Source organism: Hemitrygon akajei, chromosome 10, assembly GCF_048418815.1.
Source record: "Hemitrygon akajei chromosome 10, sHemAka1.3, whole genome shotgun sequence".
Lineage (NCBI taxonomy): Eukaryota > Metazoa > Chordata > Chondrichthyes > Myliobatiformes > Dasyatidae > Hemitrygon > Hemitrygon akajei.
Genome location: NC_133133.1, coordinates 137,378,298 through 137,401,149, shown reverse-complemented (window position 1 = coordinate 137,401,149; position 22,852 = coordinate 137,378,298). Strand labels below are relative to the sequence as shown.

The 22,852-nt window shown below is 41.4% G+C and overlaps 1 protein-coding gene across 2 annotated transcripts in view; it reads right to left on the bottom strand.

Annotated features, from left to right (window-relative positions):
* Positions 1–1,158: 1,158 nt before the first annotated feature.
* The window catches only part of LOC140734714 (zinc finger protein 800-like), a 147,389-nt gene continuing 125,695 nt past the window's right edge, over positions 1,159–22,852 (bottom strand). For both annotated transcript variants that reach the window (XM_073059082.1, XM_073059081.1), the window contains 2 exons: positions 15,611–17,323; positions 1,159–10,999 (listed from right to left, as the gene is read on the bottom strand). In XM_073059082.1, coding sequence (XP_072915183.1) covers positions 10,986–10,999; positions 15,611–17,323 — 1,727 coding nt within the window. In that variant the 3' untranslated portion in view covers positions 1,159–10,985. The remainder of the gene's footprint in view (positions 11,000–15,610; positions 17,324–22,852) is intronic.

Here is a 22,852-nt window from a genome sequence, read left to right as displayed (position 1 = left end):
TAAACGAGCAGAGGGTGTTGCTGCTCACACTTTCAATAGTCCGAACTCCACCCCTACCTTGAGTGCTCCTGGTGGGGAGCTTGCACGTTCTCCCTGTGACTTTATTGTTTTCTGCTGGGTGCTCCCATTCCCTTTTGCATCCTGAAGATGTAACACATTAATCTGCTACACAAATAAGTGATAAAATGCAAGAAGAGTTGATCGAATGTGAGAGAATGTGTACAGGGCAAATTGAACGTGGTCCGGGTGTTGAAACAGACCCAATGGCTGGCATGGACGCGGTGCGTTGAACTCTCCGGTATCAGAAAAATAAATTTTTATCCTTAATATATATTTGACCATTCTGTTTAATGTTTATAAATAACGTGTACCACTTGCCAAAGCTTTGGGTTTCTCCTCTCGGCAGATGAGAATCTGAATCAGAACAAGGCTCATAAAATTAGCCCCTTTGATGCCTGTTTGTAAGAGCTGAGTTCAAAGGAAAGGAGATACGGCAAAATGTTGCTGCAATGATTAAAGGCCACGATTAAAGAGGGATCTGGAATTGCCCTTCATTAAATCCGCCTCATCATAGGCAGTTGCTCCAAGAGTCAAGTGACAGCTGAGATACTTTCTATTTCAAATCACACACTGCTGGTTGGATGAAGCATTTAAAACAACTGTCCACTTGTTGAGACAAAGAATAGTCCCTCAATCCAAGCTGCAGTTGTTACTTTGTTTTTAGATGTCCTCTTCTCCACATGGGAATGACAGTAACATGGCTGACAAATGAAGAAAATGGAGTAGTGTTTAAACTCACATTTTGAGCTCAGGCATCTTCCAAACTATGCACTTTGGAAGCAGTCATGTTTTTAAAGTACAAAATAAAGGTAATGTTACCATCAACCTCACTCCAAGCAAGTAAATAAATCAAACTGGATCATTTGTTGTGAGTGGTGATTTGTTGCCTATGGTGAGAGGGGAAATGGAGTATCCCAACAAGGAGCTCACTAGGTAGGGGACGACATTATGTTGCTGCATTCACTTCTGCAGTTCACTACTATCTTACAGAAGCCTTCTGAAAACTGGAGGATCAAAGTTCACCATCTTTTGCAGAAAGAGCTCTTGCTTTAATGCATGAAAGCTTTTATAATGTGTGCAATTAAAACACTTTATTGACATTCTCATAAATCACATGAATCAATAGCAATTAATACTCACATCCACCAAGAGTGGGTAGGAGTTCACACATGGACAACTTTCCTCTGCCTAAGTCAGAGCAACCAGTATGGATATTAACCCATGTAGAAAACATTGTGGAACAAATTCCACACATCACTTACTCTGAAGTAACTCTATACATTCTTCATTCTTAATTTGTCAATAACAGAACAATACCTTTGAAAGAATTATTACAAATAGTACAATAGTCCTATGCAATGAATAATTTTTCTACTTAACCTTCAAAATTATCTTTTTTTTAAACTACTTTAATCCTCTACTTACAATATGAATTTTATGATGACCCAGTGATGCCCATAATCTGGAAACACATCAGTTCATTTAGGAGCTATAAGTCAGAATCTCAGCTTTTAACAGTGCTATCAACAGTTAATCCAGCTTCATATTCAAGAACAAAAAATTTTTTTGATCAGCCAATGTTAACAAAAGGACGGTATTTAAATACTAAAAATCTTGCATCGGCTGCATTTATGGAGGTAATGTGGACGTAAGAGTGCTTTGGAAGTCTGTCGATGTCTCAGATTCTATACAAATTCGGTGGAAAATTAATAAACTATTGGCTTGTTTAACAGGGTAAAATGTTCCTGATTAGATCCCATAGATACACGTCTCGGATTTACAGCCTTCACTTGCACTGAACATTTTGCATTTGCCCCAATAGAAACTCACACCAATCTTTGTTCAGAATGCATTAACTATGAACAGAATCCTGGTGCTAAAACAGGTGTCTTAAAAGGCAAGCTTAGAAGCAAGGTTTCTGAAAACCTAACATACCTGCAAGTTCACTAAAACCACAGGTGTTTTAAATGACAGGATTCGTTTTGTTTTCTTGAAAGAAAGGCTTCTTAAAACCTAACAGGTTCACAACTGGGAATTGTTGGACATTCTCCAGGAAGCCTACTTCAGAGGGACTATACACACCCATCAAAGGCACAGCAAATACAAATTCAAAATGAGATTTTTATGTGGGACTTGCACTGGGTTTGTTTATTTATTTACTTAGACAGAGGCCCTTATGACCCTTCAAGCTATGCCACTAATTTAACGCTAGCCTAATCGCAGGACAATCTACAATCACCAATTAACCAACCGACCAGTACACCATTGGATTGTGGGAGGAAACCTACATGGTCACGGGGAGAACGTACCGACAGCAATGGGAATTGAACCCAGTTCACTAGTACCATAAAGCACTGTGCTAACCACCATGCTACTGTGCCTCCCCATGGCATTGCGACTGGTTCTGTGTACACCTTAGGATCTGTTGGCTTAATCAAACATGTCCATTTAATTCTCTACTATCTGTCTGAAGCCAAAATGATTTCAAATGCCAGCTGTAAATCTCTGATAAATCACAGCATTACTCTTTACTTATTGGAATGAATGGTCAATCAGTTTTCCTGAATGTGGTTGAACTATAAAAAGCTCCCCCTCCACATATATTTTATATCCCCCTTCCCAAAATTGCCATCTTCTAAACTGTGTTCCAGCTAGCTCACCTGCAAAGACATCCCCACCTGTCTTTTCTCCTTAGTACAAGGGGATCCCCAAGCCTTTGCTATTGTTCCAAGAAAAGCCATTGCAACTTTTCCAAATAGAACTACAGTAACAAAATAACCCTCACTAGTCCCAAACTTTAATCCTATTTGAACTTTATTCTCATTCTCTGTCACATTCAAGTCCTGCCCACTTTGGTTCTTTTGAGAACTATAGAAAGGTCTGCACTCAAGATGCTTCTTCTGACACCTATCTAGAAAACACTTTGTTCCACTTTATCACACTTCTTGCAATATCCAAAGACATATAGACACCCTCTCCCCTTTCAGATATGCAGACTGCACCTTGTTGATGTCTTCTACAGCTATGAGTGAGTGATCCCCACTCCCACATGTGCATGGTTGAAATTTTATTTATTTATGCACCAAATCTGACAGACATGAAGTTTTGGATGAATTTTAAATCAGTGCACTGAAAACTGCAAACAGTAAAGAGACAATAGTTGACCCACTCTAAGATGCTGGCTTGCTACTCAGGCAATGAACACATAATGGGGTAGGTTCTTGTGAGTTTGGCTGAGTGGATGGATACCATAGGACAGGACAGTGGTTAATGTAACATGTGCTTCCAGATAGTCACAGTGAATCCAGACGATTATAGACTGGGAAAACTTAAAAGTCTTGGAGGATAATTTTTATCAAATATTGAAAGAAAACAAAATGAATTTCAGAAAGGAACATTTTGCTTGATAAACTAACAGAATTTTGAGCTGAAAGAAAGGTTTGGTGCACAGACCATAATGTTTGTTGTTTAGAAAGCCTTTGACAAAGTGGCACAGATACATTAACATAACTTAAGGGGTGTGTAATTAGAATAACAATGACAAATTACTTTTAAACAATTTTTTTTAAAGATAACAGGTTATGGGTAATGCTGCTGACATTGTCAGGAAATGTAGAAGAGACTTGATCCAGACGCAGAGCTGTGGAGACAGTTCAGCGGTGGACAACACCTCTAATAGTAAACTACAAAATAGCAAGCCACAAGGGACCACAAATAACAGCAAACATAATTAACAGGTAACAAGATAGTTGAATGCTAGGAGCAACTGGTTAAGGCTGGCTGGTTCGATGGGTACACAAGCATTGCAGATAAGGGCTGGGTTTAAGTAGGTTGCAGGTGATGAGTTGGAAACAACTGGCAAGAGACTCCTGTTAGCTGGGTGAAGACTGGGTGCTGGCCTGACAGGAACCCCCACCTCCACACTTCCCCATGGCTGGCACCTGACAGCTCAGGGAAATCCTGATGGGTCTACTGGAACTCAATGAGCACTGGATCCATGATGAAACTGGACAACACCCAAGATATCACCTCTGGGGTGGACCCTTCCCAGTCAACTAGGTACCACACACACCATCCACAACAACGTGAATCTATCAACCAGTGGACTGTGTATATTAGACCGTCTTCCACCATCCTCGGCTCCGGAGGGGCAGGTTCTGGTGGATTGAGTGGACTATAGACGATCGGCTTGAGGCAGGACACATGGAAGGGAAGTGCAATCCTCTGGGACAATAGCAGCTCGAGACGGTAAGTGACTTGATTGACGCGATGGGGTGATCTTGAAGGGATCGACGAACTGGGGCAAGAGATTGTTGGAAGTTGGTGCACAGGGACAGATTTCAGGTGGACAGCCAGACGCTGTCCCCAGGCCGGAGTAGTCTGGCTGGACGCCACCAGCAGCTGGCCTGGTAGCAGAAGGCACGGTTGACAGCTAGAACGGCCTTCTGTGCCCTCTACTAAGTATTCCACCAGTGGCAAATCAGGGCCCTAGTGGACAGAACCTCCACTGTTGGCTCCAGCGTTGGTTGGCAGCGATTAAGCACTTCAAAGGGTGACATACCCATTGTAGGAGGCATGCATTGTGGGATAGCTTGGCCCAGAACAGATACATCTTCCAGATGGAAAGGTTAGAGGTGGCAAAGCTTCGCAGAAACTCGTCCATTTGGTGATTTGCTCTTTGTGACTGACTGACTGACTGTGGATGATAGCCAGAGGCCAAACTTACTGAGGTGCAGGGCAGAGAGCAGAAGGCTCAGCAGAAACAGGAGAGAAATTGTGGGCCCTGGTCAGATACAATGTCCCAAGGGAAATCATACAAATAAACTACATGTTGGAGAACTAGTCCGCTGTCTCAGTGCCAAACGTAATTTTGGGGCAGTACAATGAAGTGGACCACCTTGGAGAACTGGTCCACCACTGTCATGATCACCATCACCCCATTAGATGGTGGCAAACCCGTGATGAAATCAATGGTGACCTGGGACCACAGGTGTTTGAGGACCAGCAAGGGTCGCAGGAACCCAACAACGCACTAGTAGATGGAATTGGTCTGGGCACATTGAGACAGGCAGCAAAGAACCGTCATACACTGTGATCATGATGGGCCACCAGAACCAGCATCACAGAAAATCTATCACCTGGATAGCTGGAGAGGGGTGAGGAGTGGGCCCACTGGAGTGCCTCAGAACGCATGGCTGCCAACAGATACATGGTGGGGTGGGGTGGTGCTTGGGAGGAGGTTGATCGCACATTCAAGTTGTCTGTCAAAGTGCTGGCCTCCCTTTTACTGAACGGGATAGCTGTCTTAGTATTCCAGTGGGCGTTTGGTGAGGTCAAGGGTTTCCTCCATCTCCATGGATTTACAGGGTGGCCCCCAACTCAGTGACTTCCTTTAGGCGAGCATACTCTTCTAGGGTTCATCAGAACCAGGATGTGTGGAGGTTTGACCAAATGCAGATCAGCAGAGACATACAGCAGAACTTCAATAAACTGCAAAATAACAAGAGCCATGAAACAAGAGAGAACAGGCAACAAGGTAACTGAAAGCTAGCAACAATTGGTTGAGGCTTGCTGGTTCAGTGGGCGAACAAGGTTTGTGGATGAGAGCTGGGTTTAAATAGGCTGCAGGTGATGAGTTGGAAATGAATGGCAACAGACAGTTGTTAACTGGGTGGAGGCTGGGAGGTTCATCTTAGTTGCCCTCACAAGATGGTGCCAGATTATCTTCTCGAGGACCCACCTAGAAATGGAATGGCTTGTGAGGGCACTGCAAAAAAGTTTGGAGTGAACTACTTTGGTCTCTGATTGGAGTAGCATATATGGCAGAACTCATAAGGAAACTAAAACAACATTAGTGCATCCTGTATTATTTTTTAAAAGACAATCTAATAGTTTCGTCACCACATTTTTAACAATGATTAAAGTGATTGAACTGCCCACTTGAAATCCTCCACTCATATACTTTAGGTTATTTGTCCAAACCTTTGGACTGCAGTTTCAGCAGCAGAAGCTGTGTCAAAGCTCAGAAAAGATTCTCAGTGGCTGGAAATCAATGACTGCCTTATACTGAAGTATTCTGGCTCAACATCAATCAACCATGACTTTACTTGAAAGGACTCGTAGTTACACCTATTTTTGTTTTATTACAACTATTTCTCCTCGCTTACATAAACAATGAGGAGAGAGGCAGCAAACTAAGAACAGAGGCATTGAGAAGCAGCATCACACCACAAAGAATAGATACATATGAAAATCCAGTACATTACGAGTTTGTAAGTGCCATTTAAGATAAGCATTTTCAGATTTGCCTTCTGAATCTAACATACTTTTGAAACATTTAAAATTCCCTACAACATCTGCAATAAAGATGAACACTTCATTAAATTCCAGTTTGAATGACTTTATTTATTGTTATAATGAGGTTCCAATACAATAATCTATTGCTAGTCACTGCCACCCAGCGGAATTTTTAGGCAATTTTCTTATTCTGAACAACTTTCGGAATGAAATGTTAAAGCTGTTATCAAAGAGTAAGATTGTTCATTGATTAAATCAGGAATGGCATTTGATTTTTCTTAGTGACTCATATACAACTATTCTAGTTACTGCAACCATGCAGTTTCTTCAGTATACTTTTGTTCCTACATTTCACTCTAGAAACAAAAGCCTTGTCTACATTCAGTTTACCTAAAGCAGCAAATAGCATCCAGAACAACAACAAAAACACATTCCTTCATGTATATATACATACACATAGAGACGTATGGAAAAAGGTTTGGGACTTCCTAAAGGAATTTTAAAAAAGACAATTGCACACAATACGATTAAATGTCTCTTCTCAATCAAAGATAATACTTCAGACTTCTGTGAAATGATTTTCTTTCTCCCACTTTTTTGAAGAAACAATTCTAACCCAACATCTTCCCAATCAACACAATTTGATTCTGCCATTTATCCTTCCCCAGTGCGATGGCAAAAAAAAATGAGGAAGTATCCTTCTATAGAACAGTACTGAAGCAAAGATTAGCTGTTCCAACAACCCAAGCAACAGCACTCTTTAACAACCCCATCTTGCTTCAACAGACTGAGTTATTGCCCTTGAAAGCAAAGAACTTAACATAAGCTCTTGAACAAACTGATACCAATTGTGCCTTAAAGCAGACATGAACTTGATTCTTCAGCCCAGGAAAAAAAAGTTAAGCCAGTTTACTAATTGCTTCTTCATTAAATGGTGTCTCTATTCTCTTCAGGCATGAGTAAGTAATACTTTGGCACTCTAGATACTAGCTTACAGTAGCAGGGTTACTCATACATCACCTGTGCAACCTTTATTGTAACAACAGCAGAAATAACCTTCAATTGGAACACCAGGGGCATGACAGAAAAGGATGTATTAAATGGGTGGTTTTTCTGACAGAACAAATTACTTGAACTAATATTATTTTCCTAGCTTTTGGAAAGAGGAGGAACATTAAAAAAATTATAACATACTTTTTGTTCTTCAATTCCTTTTTGTTATCATTTTCAGTCCACATTTCCCAAAACACCTATTTACCCTTGCTGGAGGAAGTAATGTGCACTGCCTCCCTCTTATAATTATTCACAAGGGACCTGAGACAATGTAGTAATATGCTCAGAGTGTGGTAAACTCATACAGCCAAATCTGATCTTATCCTCAATTTGGAAAGGGATATGTCCAACTTATCCACCCCACAAAAGTAAGTGCTGAGGCTAACTGTGCCTTCTTAGTAACATGCCTCAGATGGGATTAAGTAACCGAGCACTAATGAGGACACAACAGTAGCCTTCCCTCTGTGTCCACTTCTATTAGACATCCAAAATAAGTTTTATCAGTAGCCAATATAACTCGGCAAAATCAAAAGAGATGATCTCAAAGAAATAAAATGCTCCATGTTAAAAACAAAAAACAGGGCAATGCAGTTTTTACTCCTGTTTATGAAAGTGTACTGAAATTATCTATAAATGATAGTCTTAACATATCAATTTCTTCCCAAATTATATGTGTTTGATAAACTTTTTATTATTCATTCACAGCTAATGGGTATCACTGGCAATGCCAATATTAATTGCTCATTGCAACTTTCCCCTGAAGTGAGTGGTTTGCAAAGCCACGGGAGAGACTGAAGAATGAGCCATCAGACCCCAGAACACTGACACAGGCTGGTCAGGGTGGCAGAACTCCTCCCTTGATCAAATAGTTAGGTCTTGCCTACATGCATGTGGCAATTTTTGTGCTAGATAGGATGTTTAAATTCATAGATGCAGAATGATTAGTCATTAATGTATATGGTAAAGTAGTTAATATTCACAGAACCAGCAAATGATTACTGCCATTTACCTATTTATAACTACAAAGGGATAAATTTATTAAATTTATTCCCTAAATTTCAGCAAATTTCCTTTTACAGGAACCAGTTTAGTGCATTCTTTGTAACATACAACATAGGTGAATGCAATCTGCCTTCTTTAAACACTGCTTTGCTGAGTTACCATATTAGTGCACATTATTTAAATTGCTGCTTGGCTAGTGTCCGTGCACAACGGCTGAGATGAGGATTTCTAAGGTTAGATCCTCCATGCTTATCATCCACTATATTTTGGTGGTGCAAGTGCTTTTGTGCTTCAATTCGGAAATTGTCTATGTGGTCACTACTGCAAGTCGGTATGACCATATCGTGTCTACAGAACTACTAAACATGTAAAAATAAATCTAAGCCTCAATACAAAATCTTCGGCTATGTGCGCAATATTAACTGGGAAAATATAACACAGCATTAACAGACCTTCAAATCGTACTTCAAAAGAAACAATCACGGTCAAAAAAGCAAATCGGTATTTCTTCTACAGTCAAATGAATGAATGCATACGTTTGGTCTGAGGAGCATACTGACCACAATGAGGTCATAGACTAATGTTTCTGACTGATATGGATACTATATCTTTAACGTCATAAGCACTTAGTTTCTGTCCTATTGATACACTGGATCCCACCCCATTTTTAAGTTCAGGAGCGAAGATTGGCAAATGGTGTCTCCATAGGCAGATCCAAGTTAGTGTCGACTATGTATTACTCCATCTGGGGAACTTAAATTCATCAAAGTAGTTCTAATAATATTTAAAATTGTGTTTAAAAAGAAAGCAGCACCTGGAAACGTTACACCAGACATTGTCTTAGAGAGCTGATTAAAATTATGTTGGCTGACTTCACAAGTAGTCATATTATATAGCTGTATTAATGGGAAGGCGGAACTCTTTCACATCACACCTGTGCAATTGATTTTTAAGCAGCCTCCCGGGACAATTCAGCCCATTTTATTTCAAAAGTCTCAGAAAAGCATTTCAATTTAGTCATTAATGAAAATGCAAAAAGTAATTCCCTCACAGTGTATCAGACCATTCCCGTAACAATTCTTTTGATGTCAGATCTTACAGTTGCTTGCAAGATCCAACATTTTTCCAAAAATTAATAAACCCAGGATCTCCAGAAATAAAACAGTTAAGATATTTACACAAGCTTCTGTCACGCTCTGCAGAGTTCATTGTTTCCAATACTTTAGCATATTTCCTTTGAATCACAGAAACCAGACAGCTGTCTTGTCAAATTGCATTGAAAGCACATTGACAACAAAAGCTTCTGTTCCCATCAGTCAAACTGATCAACCTGAAAACAAGAATTGCCAGGAAACAAATGGGCTGAATTCAGAAGAAACCAATTGCTAGCCTTGCCAAAAATTGTTAGTTACTATGTTACAAGGCTCAGTATCAGCAAGCCAGGGTTTTGTTGGTTATTTTTGTCAATGTCATTTTAAAACCACTACAACTGGGCAATCTGAAAAGAATTAATTGACCAATATAGCTAGATACATAAAATTTGCAGCTGTAAAGGTTAACAGATTTTTTTTTACTCAAGGGAAGCAAATAGTGGTGCGATGTTTGCAGATTTTGCTTGATTTCTTTCATAAATGAACATCCTTTTTTCATCTTCTGAGGACATCCCCAAATTAAATTCTACTTGATCTGAATAAAGTTGACATTTAATTGCAAACAGTTTAGTGCACCTGAATTGACTTCTCAATTTAAATGCATAAAGTCTTGGGTATTTTTAAAAAAATCTAATTTCATTTTTGTGTGTGCCCATCAAAACATCGCTGTTAAAAGACAAACATTATACAAGGTTAACGATGAAGGTATAAATCTTTTACAGTCTCTAGTATCTGCTATAGACTGGGAACAGTTAAACATCTTAGCATCCCTTTATAAATATGTGAAGTCTTAGATGCGACCCTCACATGCATAATTTGTTTATATAAAAAGGAAAAAAGGTGATTTCCTACTGGCTGCAAGAATGAACAGCAAAGAGCATTTTGACTCTTAAAGGAACAAGATGGTTTAGGTACAGTATGGTTTTGCAGAGCACAGTGTGAACTGCCTGATAGACTATTCCTTCCTGGTCAAACTAACATTCTTTTGACTTATAAGATTTTCCAGCAGCTCATATAAAACGTACAACATCCTGGTAGCAGACGTGCACCGTGTTGTGATTTTTAATAACATTTAAGTAATTTCTGCACAGTTTTTGTATGATTTACATACTAGAGTGAAAATCTATTTCTGCTCCGATGTTGGAAAGGTATTTGGTATTCAAAGCCAGTGCAGTACTAAATATTTCTGTTAGCTTTGCTGCATAGCATGGAATTTTGTACCACCTGTAAAAAGAGTAATTTCAACACCATTGTCATCTCCTTTCAATTGTCATTTTCCAGAACTGCTCCAAGTTTCGGGTAGATGATAGTCCGGCTTCTTTTTTTGCAACCTAATATTTATTCAAACTGACTCCCAGGGGCTTGAGCAACAAATTTAATCTTCAAACTACAGGGATCCCACAACGTTGAGCTATTGGCACATCATCTGGAAGCATCTGCAGAGAAAGAGGAGTTACAAAAAGACACGTGGTGTGACGACTGTTGGCAATTGCTGGAGAAATTACTCGATAATACCTTGCTTAACCCTTCTAGTATTTATACTTCAAGCACCCACACTAAACAAGAATTGGCATATCCATTGTAATAACATCTCTTCAAATTTAAAAAAAAAATTAAAAGTTATGGCTTCTCCACCTCATAGGCAGATGCTGCATTTGAAGTTGAAACAATAATTTTCTAACAGCTGCTTTACAATCTTTTTCTTTTGCTTCAGATATGAGTGGTATCACCTTTACCACGACTCTGAAATCCATCACTTCTCCTTTGTTGAAAGCTCTCTCACTGAACTCCCCCTCCTATGTTCCAAATTTCTACGATTCAAAATCTTTTAAACATTGTGTGTACTTGCAGTCTGACCTGGAAAGGTTTATTGGATTTTTTGCTCAGTACACAGAAGCTGCAACTCCCCCACTGGTCTGACCTGAGCTGATTTAGATGCAAACATTTGAAGAAAGAGCAACAATAAAAACCTATTCTTGGACACAGCTACCAAATTTCACAGCACATTGTCAAACTGACTAGGATTAGGGGGAAATTGTCCTACATTGGGAGGGGTGGGTGAATTTTGCAATTTTGTAAGACAGGATGAGATTCACTGGGACATCTACTTGCAGGCAAGTTACAGTGGGAAGCAGTTAGCAGAGTTCAGGGCTGAGATACTCCTGCCTGGGGGGAACAGGTTCAGGGAACCAGGGGTGTATGTCAAAGGTTATTGAGGGTTGGATAAAGAGAATAGGAAACATGTGGCAGGTGTAGGAAATTAAAGGTGGGCAAAATCCTTCAGAACAGGCAAGTTAGAGAGGTACTTAAGAAATTTAGGGAGGCGAAGGGGGCAGGGCTCACTGACAGACAGGATTAAGGTCAACTTGAAGGTAATCTATATGTATATTAAGGGTGAAAGAATCACCAGGTAGGGAGTAGGGTCCAACAGGAACAACAGGAGCAATCCGCGTAAGGAACCAAAAAGATACAGGAGTGGTCATAAATGAACATCTCTGTAGCTGGAGAATTCAGGGAAGGGGAAGATGGAACTCTAGTGCAAGTCTCAAGGAAGTAACTGATGATTTAGCAGGCTTAAAGGAGGATAAATCTCAAGGAATGCACAAGATCTATCCCAGGCCATAGTGGGAGGCAAGGGAAGAGAACACTGTGGTTTAAACTGAGATGTTTAAATCCTCGCTAACCACATATTGGGTTATAGTTGACTCAAGGACAGCAAACGTGGTCTTCCTTTCGAAAAAGGGCAACAAGGCAAAAACCTGATAATTACAAACCCATAAACCTAACACTAGCAGGAGGGAAGTTATTAGAGAATATGTTGAAGGACAGGATTTAATGACCACTTGGAACAAGATGGCCTAATCAGACAGGCAACATGGCTTTTTCAAAGGCTGATGCTATCTATCCAATCAGACTGGACTTTTGCAAAGTTCAAAGTTAATTTATTATCAAAGTACACACTATATATGTCACCATATACTACCAACAGATTCATTTTCTTGTGGGCATTCAAAGTAAACACAAACATTAGAATCAATGAAAAACTGCATAGAACAAGATGGACAAACAATCAATGTGCAAAAAACAACAGACTGTGTAAATACAAAGAGAATGAATGAATGAATAAATAAATAAATAAGCAAGCAAGCAAGCAAGCAATAAATATTGAGAACCTGAAATGAAGAGCCCTTGGAAGCGAGCCCATAGGCTATAGGAACAGTTCAGTATTGGGGTAAGTGAAGATGAGTGAAGTTATCCACTCTGGTTCAAGGGTCTGATGGTTGAGGGGGTAAATAATTGTTCCTGAACCAGGAGATGTGGGTCCTGAAGCATCAGTAAGGGAGCATGGCCTGCATGGTGGGGGTCTTTGGTGATGGGTGCTGCTTACCTGCGACAGCACACCTTGTAACTATGCTTAATGGTGCGGACGGCTTTAGTGGTGATGAACTGGGCTGCATCCACTATTTCTGCAGGCTTAACCAGGTGTATAAATAAAGGTGGATTGGTAGATGTGGTTTACATGGACTTTAGTAAGCCCTTTGACACTGTCCCATATAGAATCTTGATCCAAAAATGTAGGGCCCATGGGATTCAGTACAAAATTAATCCAAAACTGACTCAGCAATGTGAGAGTGATTAGACACCTCAGAGATCGGTGCCAGGACACTCGGAGTTTGTAATCTGGGTAGATGTTTTAGATATGGATTACAAGAGATATGATAAGCAAGTTCGTAGATTGGCAGAGCTACGGAGAGAGAGCATGAAGGTTAGCTTAACAAATGGTATTATTCCACTGGTGAAACGGGCAGGTAAACAGCAGATGGCCACTTATTCTCTCCAGATAAAAGTGAGGCAGTGCATTTTAGGAGCACTAAGGAAGCTGGGACAAATACCATGAACGGTAGCGTCTCAGGGACCACTGACGAACAGAGAGACCTAGGAGGACAAATCCAGAGATCCTGGACAGTGGCAACTCAAGGAGAGAATGCAGTGACGAAGAAGTATGGCTTTCATTAATTGGGGTAATGTAAACAAAAGGAAGGAGGTTATTCTCCACCATTTGAGAGTCTCATCTGGAGAACTGTGTGTGGTTCTGTGCACCACACCATAGGAAGAATGTGACAATGCTAGAAATCAACCAAACCTCTTGTCAATCCTCTACATTCCAAGGAATAAAGCCCTAACCTACTCAAACTTTCCTTACAACTCAGGTCTTCCAGACGCGGTAATATTTCTCTGTACTTTTTCAGCCTTATTTACATCTTTCCTGGAAGTAGGTGATCAAGTCCCACTAAGACTAAAATAGTTTTAGATCAGTACAGGAATGATTAGTTTTATGACTCTTGCGTTTTATTTTATCAGTAATGAATACCTGCCAAGTTACAAAAGCCAAACCAAATCCCTAGAACTGCAAACCAAGTGTGGATTAATTTTCTGCATCCTTACCATCCTCATCTCACATCAAATCAGAGCTCTGAAGGAAATTACCCAGTCCATTATGACCATTTACTAGAGCTATTCAATTAGTTTCATGCCTTTGCTCTTCCCTGTCGCCTAGTCATTTTAATCTTTTCACATACATTTCCTATGCCATTTGCATAAATTACTAAATCTACTTCTATTAATCTTTCATGCAATGTTATCCAGAAGATCATAACTCACTGAGTACCAATGCTCATCTTCAATTTTGAAATAAAACTCTTCATTTTCTTTTTATTTATTTACAGGGTGTGGACATACCTGAACACGTTATTTAATGGTCATCCTTAGATGTTTCTGAACTGAGGAGCCATTAATAGTTAAGGCAAATCTAGAGTCACAAAGGAAGTCCCACAATTAGGCAGGTCGACTCCCTTGAGGGGCATTGGATAACCAGGTGTGTTTTTACAACAATCCTTCAATTCGATGGCTACTGGTCTCTAGACTAATTGTAATTCCAGATTTATTTAATTACTTGAATATAAATCCTCTGGGTCCTAGAGTGGGATTAGTATTCAGATGCATTTATCAACAGTCCAGATTTACGGTTCCTATTGAACTACCATGATATTGTACCCTATCCTCCAGATCGCTGTCCACAAGGATAAACAAACAGCTGAATTTGATACCAGTACAACAAACTGGAGGAACTCAGCAGGTCGGGCAGCATCTGTGGAAACGAGCAGTCAACGCTTCCACGGATGCTGCCCGGCCTGCTGGGTTCCTCCAGCTTGTTGTACGTGTTGCTTTGACCACAGCATCTGCAGCGTACTTTGGGTTTTGAATTTGATACCAGACTTGTCTTTTTTTTTCCCAAATCCCCATTTGGTACACAACATTGGAAAAACCTATCTTGGTGGAGATGAAGGTATGCCATTATGAAAACTGTTCTCAACATGCGCTCCCACACAAGGCATGATCTTCAGTGAAAAGGCCCTGCATCAGGACTGTGTACACACAAGTGCTCAGTGCAATGGTCTTATTTGGCCCTAGTGTTAAACAAAAGAAGGCAGCTTCACCTTACTTACTGGAATAGGTGCACAAAGCATCCATTCCTCTAATTCTGTGGGTTCCACAGATGGATTAGATTTAGTTGCGTCTATCAAAGTGTTTAAAATGTTACCACACAGACTACAGGAGTGATTGGACGTTGAAGAGGAAGGTCATGAAATTGGACACACTGGAGGCAGGATGCATGTTCCCGCTGATGGGTGAGTCCAGAACTAGAGGCCACAGTTTAAGAATATGGGGTAGGCCATTTAGAACAGAGATGCGGAAAAACTTTTTCACCCAGAGAGTGGTGGATATGTGGAATGCTCTGCCCCAGAAGGCAGTGGAGGCCAAGTCTCTGGATGCATTCAAGAGAGAGTTAGATAGAGATCTTATAGATAGCGGGGTCAAGGGATATGGGGAGAGGGCAGGAACGGGGTACTGATTGTGTATGATCAGCCATGATCACAGTGAATGGCGGTGCTGGCTAGAAGGGCCGAATGGCCTACTCCTGCACCTACTGTCTATTGTCTATTGAAACAAAATGGCAGAATGAATGATAACCACAGTTCCCTTACCAGACAGGAGAGCCTTGGATCGAGTGCTGCGACCAACGGTTTTATTTTCACCTGACGTCACCGTGGAGTTTTTGTGCGTCTTTTTGTGATGCTCCAGGTAGGTCTTTTTGGCAAATGCTTTTCCACAGTTAGTGCACTTGTGAAGGGAGAAGTGTTTGGTGAGCTTTACCTCCGTGCCAGACTCAGCTCCCTCAGTTCTCCTGCCAGCGGCCGCACATGAGACGGGAGAGCCGGAGGCGCTCTCGTTCTTGATGGCGAGCCTGGCTTCGTCCCTCTGGGGACCTCTCTTTGGCACTCGGTTCAGGACGAACTCGATCGGCTTCTTCACTGCCCGGCTCTCCAGATTGGCAATGATTTTGCCCAGGTAGCGGGTCGACTTTTTGTGCACCACCGTGACGTGCCTGACCACGTCCCTCTTGCGGCGGGTCTCGTAGACGCACAGGGGGCACTTGTAGAACTTAACATAGATGTTATTGCCATCTGTGTGCATCTTGATGTGCTTGGTCAGGTTCTGCTTGGAGGTGAACTGCCGCTTGCACAGCTTACAGTACAGCTGCTTGAAGTCGAAGCCCATGGAAAGCTTGGGCTTCTTGGGCTTGGCTTGGCCGGCTGCCACTGCCAGGCTCGAGCCCTTTGGGCTCTCGTTCTCCTGCTTCACCTTGTGCTTCACGGCCGTGACGCCGTTCCTCTCGGCCGCTTGGCCCGTGCTCTTGGGCTCAGCCTGAGGCCAGGACTTGGCGACAGGAGGCGGGGCGTCCACCAGGCCCGCGCTTTCCGCGTTGGCCGCGGGAGCCTCGCGCGGCGCTGCCGCCGGCTGCTCGGGCACCCTGGCCGGGGCCTCGCCCAGGTGGATCTTGTGCACGGTCAGCATGTGGCGCTTCAGCATGACCTGAGAGCTGTACTTCCTCTTGCACAGCAGGCACTTGCACGCCGTCAGGCTGTACTCAGCTTTGGAGGAAGACTTGCGCTTGCGGGACGTGGAGGCCGCTAGCGGCTCGGCGGGCGGGTCCTCCAGGCTCAGCGGCTGCCCGGGCTTGGTGGCCACGTCGGGGGTGATGGAGTCCCTCCGCAGGCCTCTGTGCACCTCGTCGAAGTGTCTGCGCACGTTAGCCTTTGAAGCAAAGAACTTGTTGCAAACCGGGCAGTTCGTATTGGGTGCGGCTATGCCGAGGGCCCTGGACCAGCCCCGGGCGGTGGACAGGGTCTGGCAGCCCCAGCTGTTCTTCGTTCCAATGTACTTCTTCAGCTCCTCCATCTTCTTCTTGTGCACCTTCCTGATGTGCCTCCGCACGCTGCGCCGGGAATTGAACGTCTTCCCGCAGAGGCAGCAGATCAAGTGGGGCGGGAGACTGGAAGCGTCGGAGGCCTCCGCCTTCACGTCGACGGACCCGGGACTCTCTTCCAGTTGCTGGGCTGCCCCTTTTTTCTTGACAACCTCTGCGGGAACCGAAGGCACAAGGCCCACATCTTCCACGGGCACCACCTGCTCCACCTCCGGCTCCTGCGCCAGCACGGGACTTGGGCTTTGAGTACTGTACGTCTCGATGCTAGAGACTGGGTCATCGACCCTGGTTACATGCTGGTACACGGCATTTTTATTCGTTTCTATGGGTTCCAGTTTAATGATGAATTCTTGATTGTCTGCTCGAGGATAGATGGCTTCCAAAAGCTCCCGTATTGTTTGGTTCTGTTTATTACTTGAATCTGGAAAATCTGAAGCAGAAAAGCAATTAGTTAGATACAGTAATCTAATATTATCATTGATTCAAAATCTAATATTATCATTGATTCAACAGCTGAATTGATATTCAATCAATACAATTTAAAGTTATCCCAGAGTAATTGTTGTACTGCAACAGCGTCAATTATTCAAAATATTGACTACTTGTTTTAACATCTATTTCAAATCAATCATAAACCATCTTGCTGTTGACCAGCAGGTGGGCTATTACACATTTCTAATTTCCTTTAAACTAAATAACTTTGGAGTCATTGAATTTCCATTTCCTGGATGAAAGACAACTACAAAATCAGAAACTTAAGTATCTGCAAGGCTCCGACAGCATTTGCTCACTTGATGAAATAATAAGACCATAAGACACAGGAGCAGAATTAGTCCAGTCTATCCTGGATACCACTCAGCCCCATACACCTGCTTTCTCGCCATATCCCTTGACGCCCTGACTGATAAGGAAGCTATCACCTTCCGCCTTAAATATACCCAATGGACATGGCCTACACCACCGTCTGTGGCAGAGTATTCCACAGATTTACTACTCTCTGGCTAATAAAATTCCTCCTTACCTTTGTCCTAAAGGGTTGCTCCTGGTTTTGAGGCTATGCCCTCTAGTTCTGGACACTCCCACCATAGGAAACATCCCCTCCACATCCACCTTATCTAATCCTTTCAACATTCAGTAGGTTTCAATGAGATCCTCCCGCATTCTTCTAAATTCCAGTGAGTACAGGCCCAAAGCTGCCAAATGCTCCTCATATGTCAACCCCTTCATTCCCAGAATCATCCTTGTGAACCTCCTCTGGACTCTCTCTGATAAACCACATGGATTTGTATTGACTTTCACGTCCCCAAGTACAGCTAATTAAGTACTTGCACACTGTTATGATATAGGAAACCTGAAGTCATTTGTACATGTGAAGGATCTATAGTGACCAGAATCTGGTCACCACTTCACATTAAGAAAGGACAGAGCATTGGACAGACCTGCTATTTAGAAATCCAGGATGATCAATATCATGCCCTACTATAGATTAATTCTAGTGGACACATCTTAGGGATCGGGAACAAACAGATTTAATTGAAGTTGCACAGAATGAACATTCCACAAAACCGATTTTATTGGCTGTATCCTGTTGAGACAAAGTGCTTTTAGCCTTTAAACTGAAAGCGGCAAGGAGATGTAATTGGTTCCCATTCAAGCACTCAAGCTGCTCCAAATACTTTGAAGCTGATAAACTGAATGATATTTCTGCTATGAAGGAGCAAATAAGCTAAACGATATTCAGGCTTATTATCCCTCTTTAAAATCATTGACACATTTTAATACGAGATTATTCGTCAAAGAGGTTACCAAACAAACAGGCAGTCAATTTTGTTATGTAGTGGGGACAAGAATAAATGAACAAATTTGAATTCACAGTGTGCCTGTCTTGCCCTCAGAATGTCCCATAGTGCTCCTGATGCAATGAAGTATTGTTGACATGGACTGTGTTATAACCCAGCAGGCAATTACCCACTTATAATACAGAGGCTTGGAATAACCATCTAGACACCCAATTCATACTCCACCATGGTAACCGTCCTGCTTACATTTAATTAATAATCTAGAATTTGTAAAACAAAACAGTTACCCTAGTAACAATAATTACAGAAACTACCAGACTGTAAAAATCCTGCTGGATTATTAATATCCTTCAGGGAGAAAATCTACTGTCCTTAAACAGCCTGGCCTATGTGACCCCAAACCTGACCCATGTGGCATCAATGTCCTGTGAAATGGTCCACTAGCTCTACTGTCAGAGTTGGACTGCCAGGCAACAACTCACCAACAGTTCCTCAAGTGCAAATAAGGACAGGAAATCATTGCTGGCCTTGCCAGTGACAACCAGATTCCAAAACAAAAACTGAAATAAAAAGAAAGGCAATTTGTGGACAGTAATGAAATAACATTTGTTGGCTATTTGCCCAGAAGAATTCTCTGCTGCTCTTTATTAATATTGCTGAATCTCGTATGCACTGAGTAGTCAGGACAGTTTAAACCTAATACAAAATCTGCACCTCTACAACTGCAACACAGCCTTGATTTTGCACTGAAATGTCTGCCTGCATAATCCCAGGAATGAGATTAAAATACAACTGCTGAATAACATTTGTGAAGTTACTGCATCTGACCCTGTTTCACATGTTGCAGTCTTCCCCAAGCCCCATAGGCAGGGAAAATAAAAAATTCTCACTTTGGCCAACATGCCAATTGTATGGCATTTGTAACCCATCACCCAAATCTCTCCGGTATTGAGCCCCACCATCACCCTGGCTATCTGTAGTGGTAAATTCAAAGTGATTGCCAAAGATAAAAATCAGTGTCATCACAACAACATTTCTCAGACACATCATGGCAATCACTGCAAACCTAATGATAAGAAAATCAGTTGTTTTCATGATAACCAAGTCAAAGCAGATGATTAACAATGCTCTCACCAATATTTCAGTTATTAGTTTCAACTATTTTAAAACTGAAGACAGGATGACAAAAGGCAAACCAAATTACTCTGCTGATGGATGAATTCACTGCTTATCTGGAGTTCTAATGGAAGGAAGTGCAGCCACATAAACTATTAATAGTTACCATAATAGTTACCACTATTTCAAGATAGGGTAGTTCAAGGTTGCTGCCTTAAACAGCTGGTAGTGCAATTCTGAGGACATTTTTTGGCAATAATCCAGAACAGAAATAAAATATTGGGCTAAGAGGGTTTTTTTTGAAGCATACATGCCTGAAGTAGAGGCAACATTCTGGAGACAATACTTGCTCTGCTCTTAGATTTACAAAGACGACTTCCACAGACATTAGACTCAACCCTAGATTCACAATTTAGTCACAGAAGTAGTTCATAAAGGCCTCAAAAATATTTCTGTGTCTTACTTTTGCTACTTTAGTTGAAGATGACTCATCTAAGGTATGATTTGTATTGAACAAGCATTTTCAAGTAATTAACCATGTTTCTTTTCTATTGGGCAGAACTTAACTCATAGCAGTGAATCCTCGGGTGAATGCTACAACAAATGTGAGGAGATAAATAGTATGAATAGTGACAACTATTAACAAAAGTAAACAATAACCATGGTTATCAGGAAGGAGGTACAGGAGCCTCAGGTCCCACACCACCAGGTTCAGGAGTTCAGGAACTCCTCAACCATCAGGCTCCTGAACTAGTGTGGATAACTTCACTCACATCAACACTGAACTGATTCCACAACCCTTGTACTCACGTTTAAGGACACTACAACTCATGTTCACAATACTATTTATTTATTACTTATTGATCTAGTATTATTATTTTGTATCTTCACAATTTGTTGTCTTTTGCACAATGGTTGTTTGTCTTTATATGCAGCTTTTCATTTGTTCTACTGTGTTTCTTTGCATTTACTGTGAATGCCCACAAGGAAATGAATCCCAGGGTAGTACATGCTAAGTGGACTCTTCATCTATCTTTATGATGGTAATCCCTTCTTTGTCTTAAAGCAAAACTTCAACAACTACAATTCTAAGTCTCAACTTGCCTGAAAGATGGCAGGTTTCTCACAATTCATTTTTCCAAAGTTAAATTGCAACCAATACCATCCACACAGCAATGACGATCCCTCAGTGACCTACTAGAGTGAAACCATCAAGCAATGTGATAGTAAAATCCTAGAATGAGGATCCTCCAGTTTAACCCTGGCAGATTTCCCAACAAGCAATTAACAGGACCTTCTAATAAAATTTCAATACTAGAATGCATAGCTTCTAATACTCCGGGTATCCAAATATATAGTAAAAATTCCAGTTACCCAAGGAGCAAAGAAAGAAGAGGTGAAACACAATGATGTTATTTTGACCAGAATACAACAGAACTTCCCATATCTAGTATTTCAATAATGCCACGTAAAGTTCAACCAAACAGTTAGGTAAACATACCATTTGAAAGAGGACACCTCCCAACAGTGGAACACATCCGCAGTGATACAAAAACTAGAGCTTGCGGTCAAATCTACAGGAAGTTTATATGGAATGGAAGGTTTAGCTGAAGCTCAGAAAGGACCCTTTCCCTTTTATTATTCCTGTTTTGTTAATCACTTTTTTGTTGCTCCTTGGATTGAGTTTTACCAGTTGAGCAGGTAATCCTTCTCACCATGCACCTTTTCATTAAAATCTTTAGAAATATAACAGATAGGCTCTCATCATTCATGCTATTCACATGCAAAATGAAGGGAAAGGGATTTTCTTTGGACACACTGCATAAACGCACATACAATTTTAAACTTCCTCTTCGTGCTTAACTAGTTCCCAATAACCAATAACCTCAGAGGACCAAGTTTTCCTGCGCAAGTCCACCAAACAATTATAATTGGGAAGAAATTTTGAGACTAGGCATTAAGCACCTAGTACAAATTAGACTTACAGCTCTGTAGCAGTAAAGCCCTCCTCTCCAGTGAGCACATCTACATGGAGCACTGTTGCTCGAGAGCAACGTCCATAATCAAGGACCCCCACCATCCTGTTCCTCCTCCCTACTGCCATTAGGAAGGAGCCTCAGGTCCCCACCAGCAAGACCAGGAACAGTTATTACGCCTCAACCATCAAGCTCTTGAACGAGACAGAGAAACTTCACGCTTCCCAACACAGAGTTGATCCCACAAACTATGGACTCACTTTCAAGGATTCTTTAACTCATGTTCTCAGTATTTATTTCTTATTTATTTACTTGCTTGTTTGGTTTTGTATTTGCACAGTTTGCCTTTTGCATTTTGGTCATTTGTCCATCTTTGTTGTGCGTGGTTTTTCATCAATTCAGCTGTTCCTTTGTATTTACTGTGAATGCCAGAAAGAAAATGAATTTCATGGGAGTACAGTATAGATGTACAGTATACAGCATTGACATAGATGTACTTCAATAATACTTTGAACTTTGAACTATTGTTGCAACAAGTGCACTTCTTTGAAGTATCATTCATGGCCATCATACCACATGCTCTACCAGTCTGTTGTTGCCAGTACAATCTTCTATCCGGTGGTGTGCTGGGGCAATGGCATCAACACAGATGATGCCAACAGGCTCAATAAACTGATTAAAAAGGCTGGTTCTGTAATAGGAGTCAAACTGGACACACTAGAGACTGTGGTAGAACAAAGGACCCTACGGAAAATCCTGGCAATTCTGGACAATGTTTCTCACCTTCTGCGTGCCACCTTGGCTGAACAGAGGAGCACTTTCAGTAATAAACTAAGACAACTTCACTGCTCCGAAGTGTACTATACAAGGTCATTCTTAACCTCAGCCATTAGGCTCTATAATGAGTCAACTTATAGCCGGGGAAATGATGACCGCCCACCTCCCCTCCTGTTAGACTACTTGAGGAAACTTACTTTTCATTCTTTCGGATATCTGTGTAATTGTATATCTGTGCACTTATAATGCGACTGAGACACTGTAATTTCCTTTGGGATCAATAAAGTATCT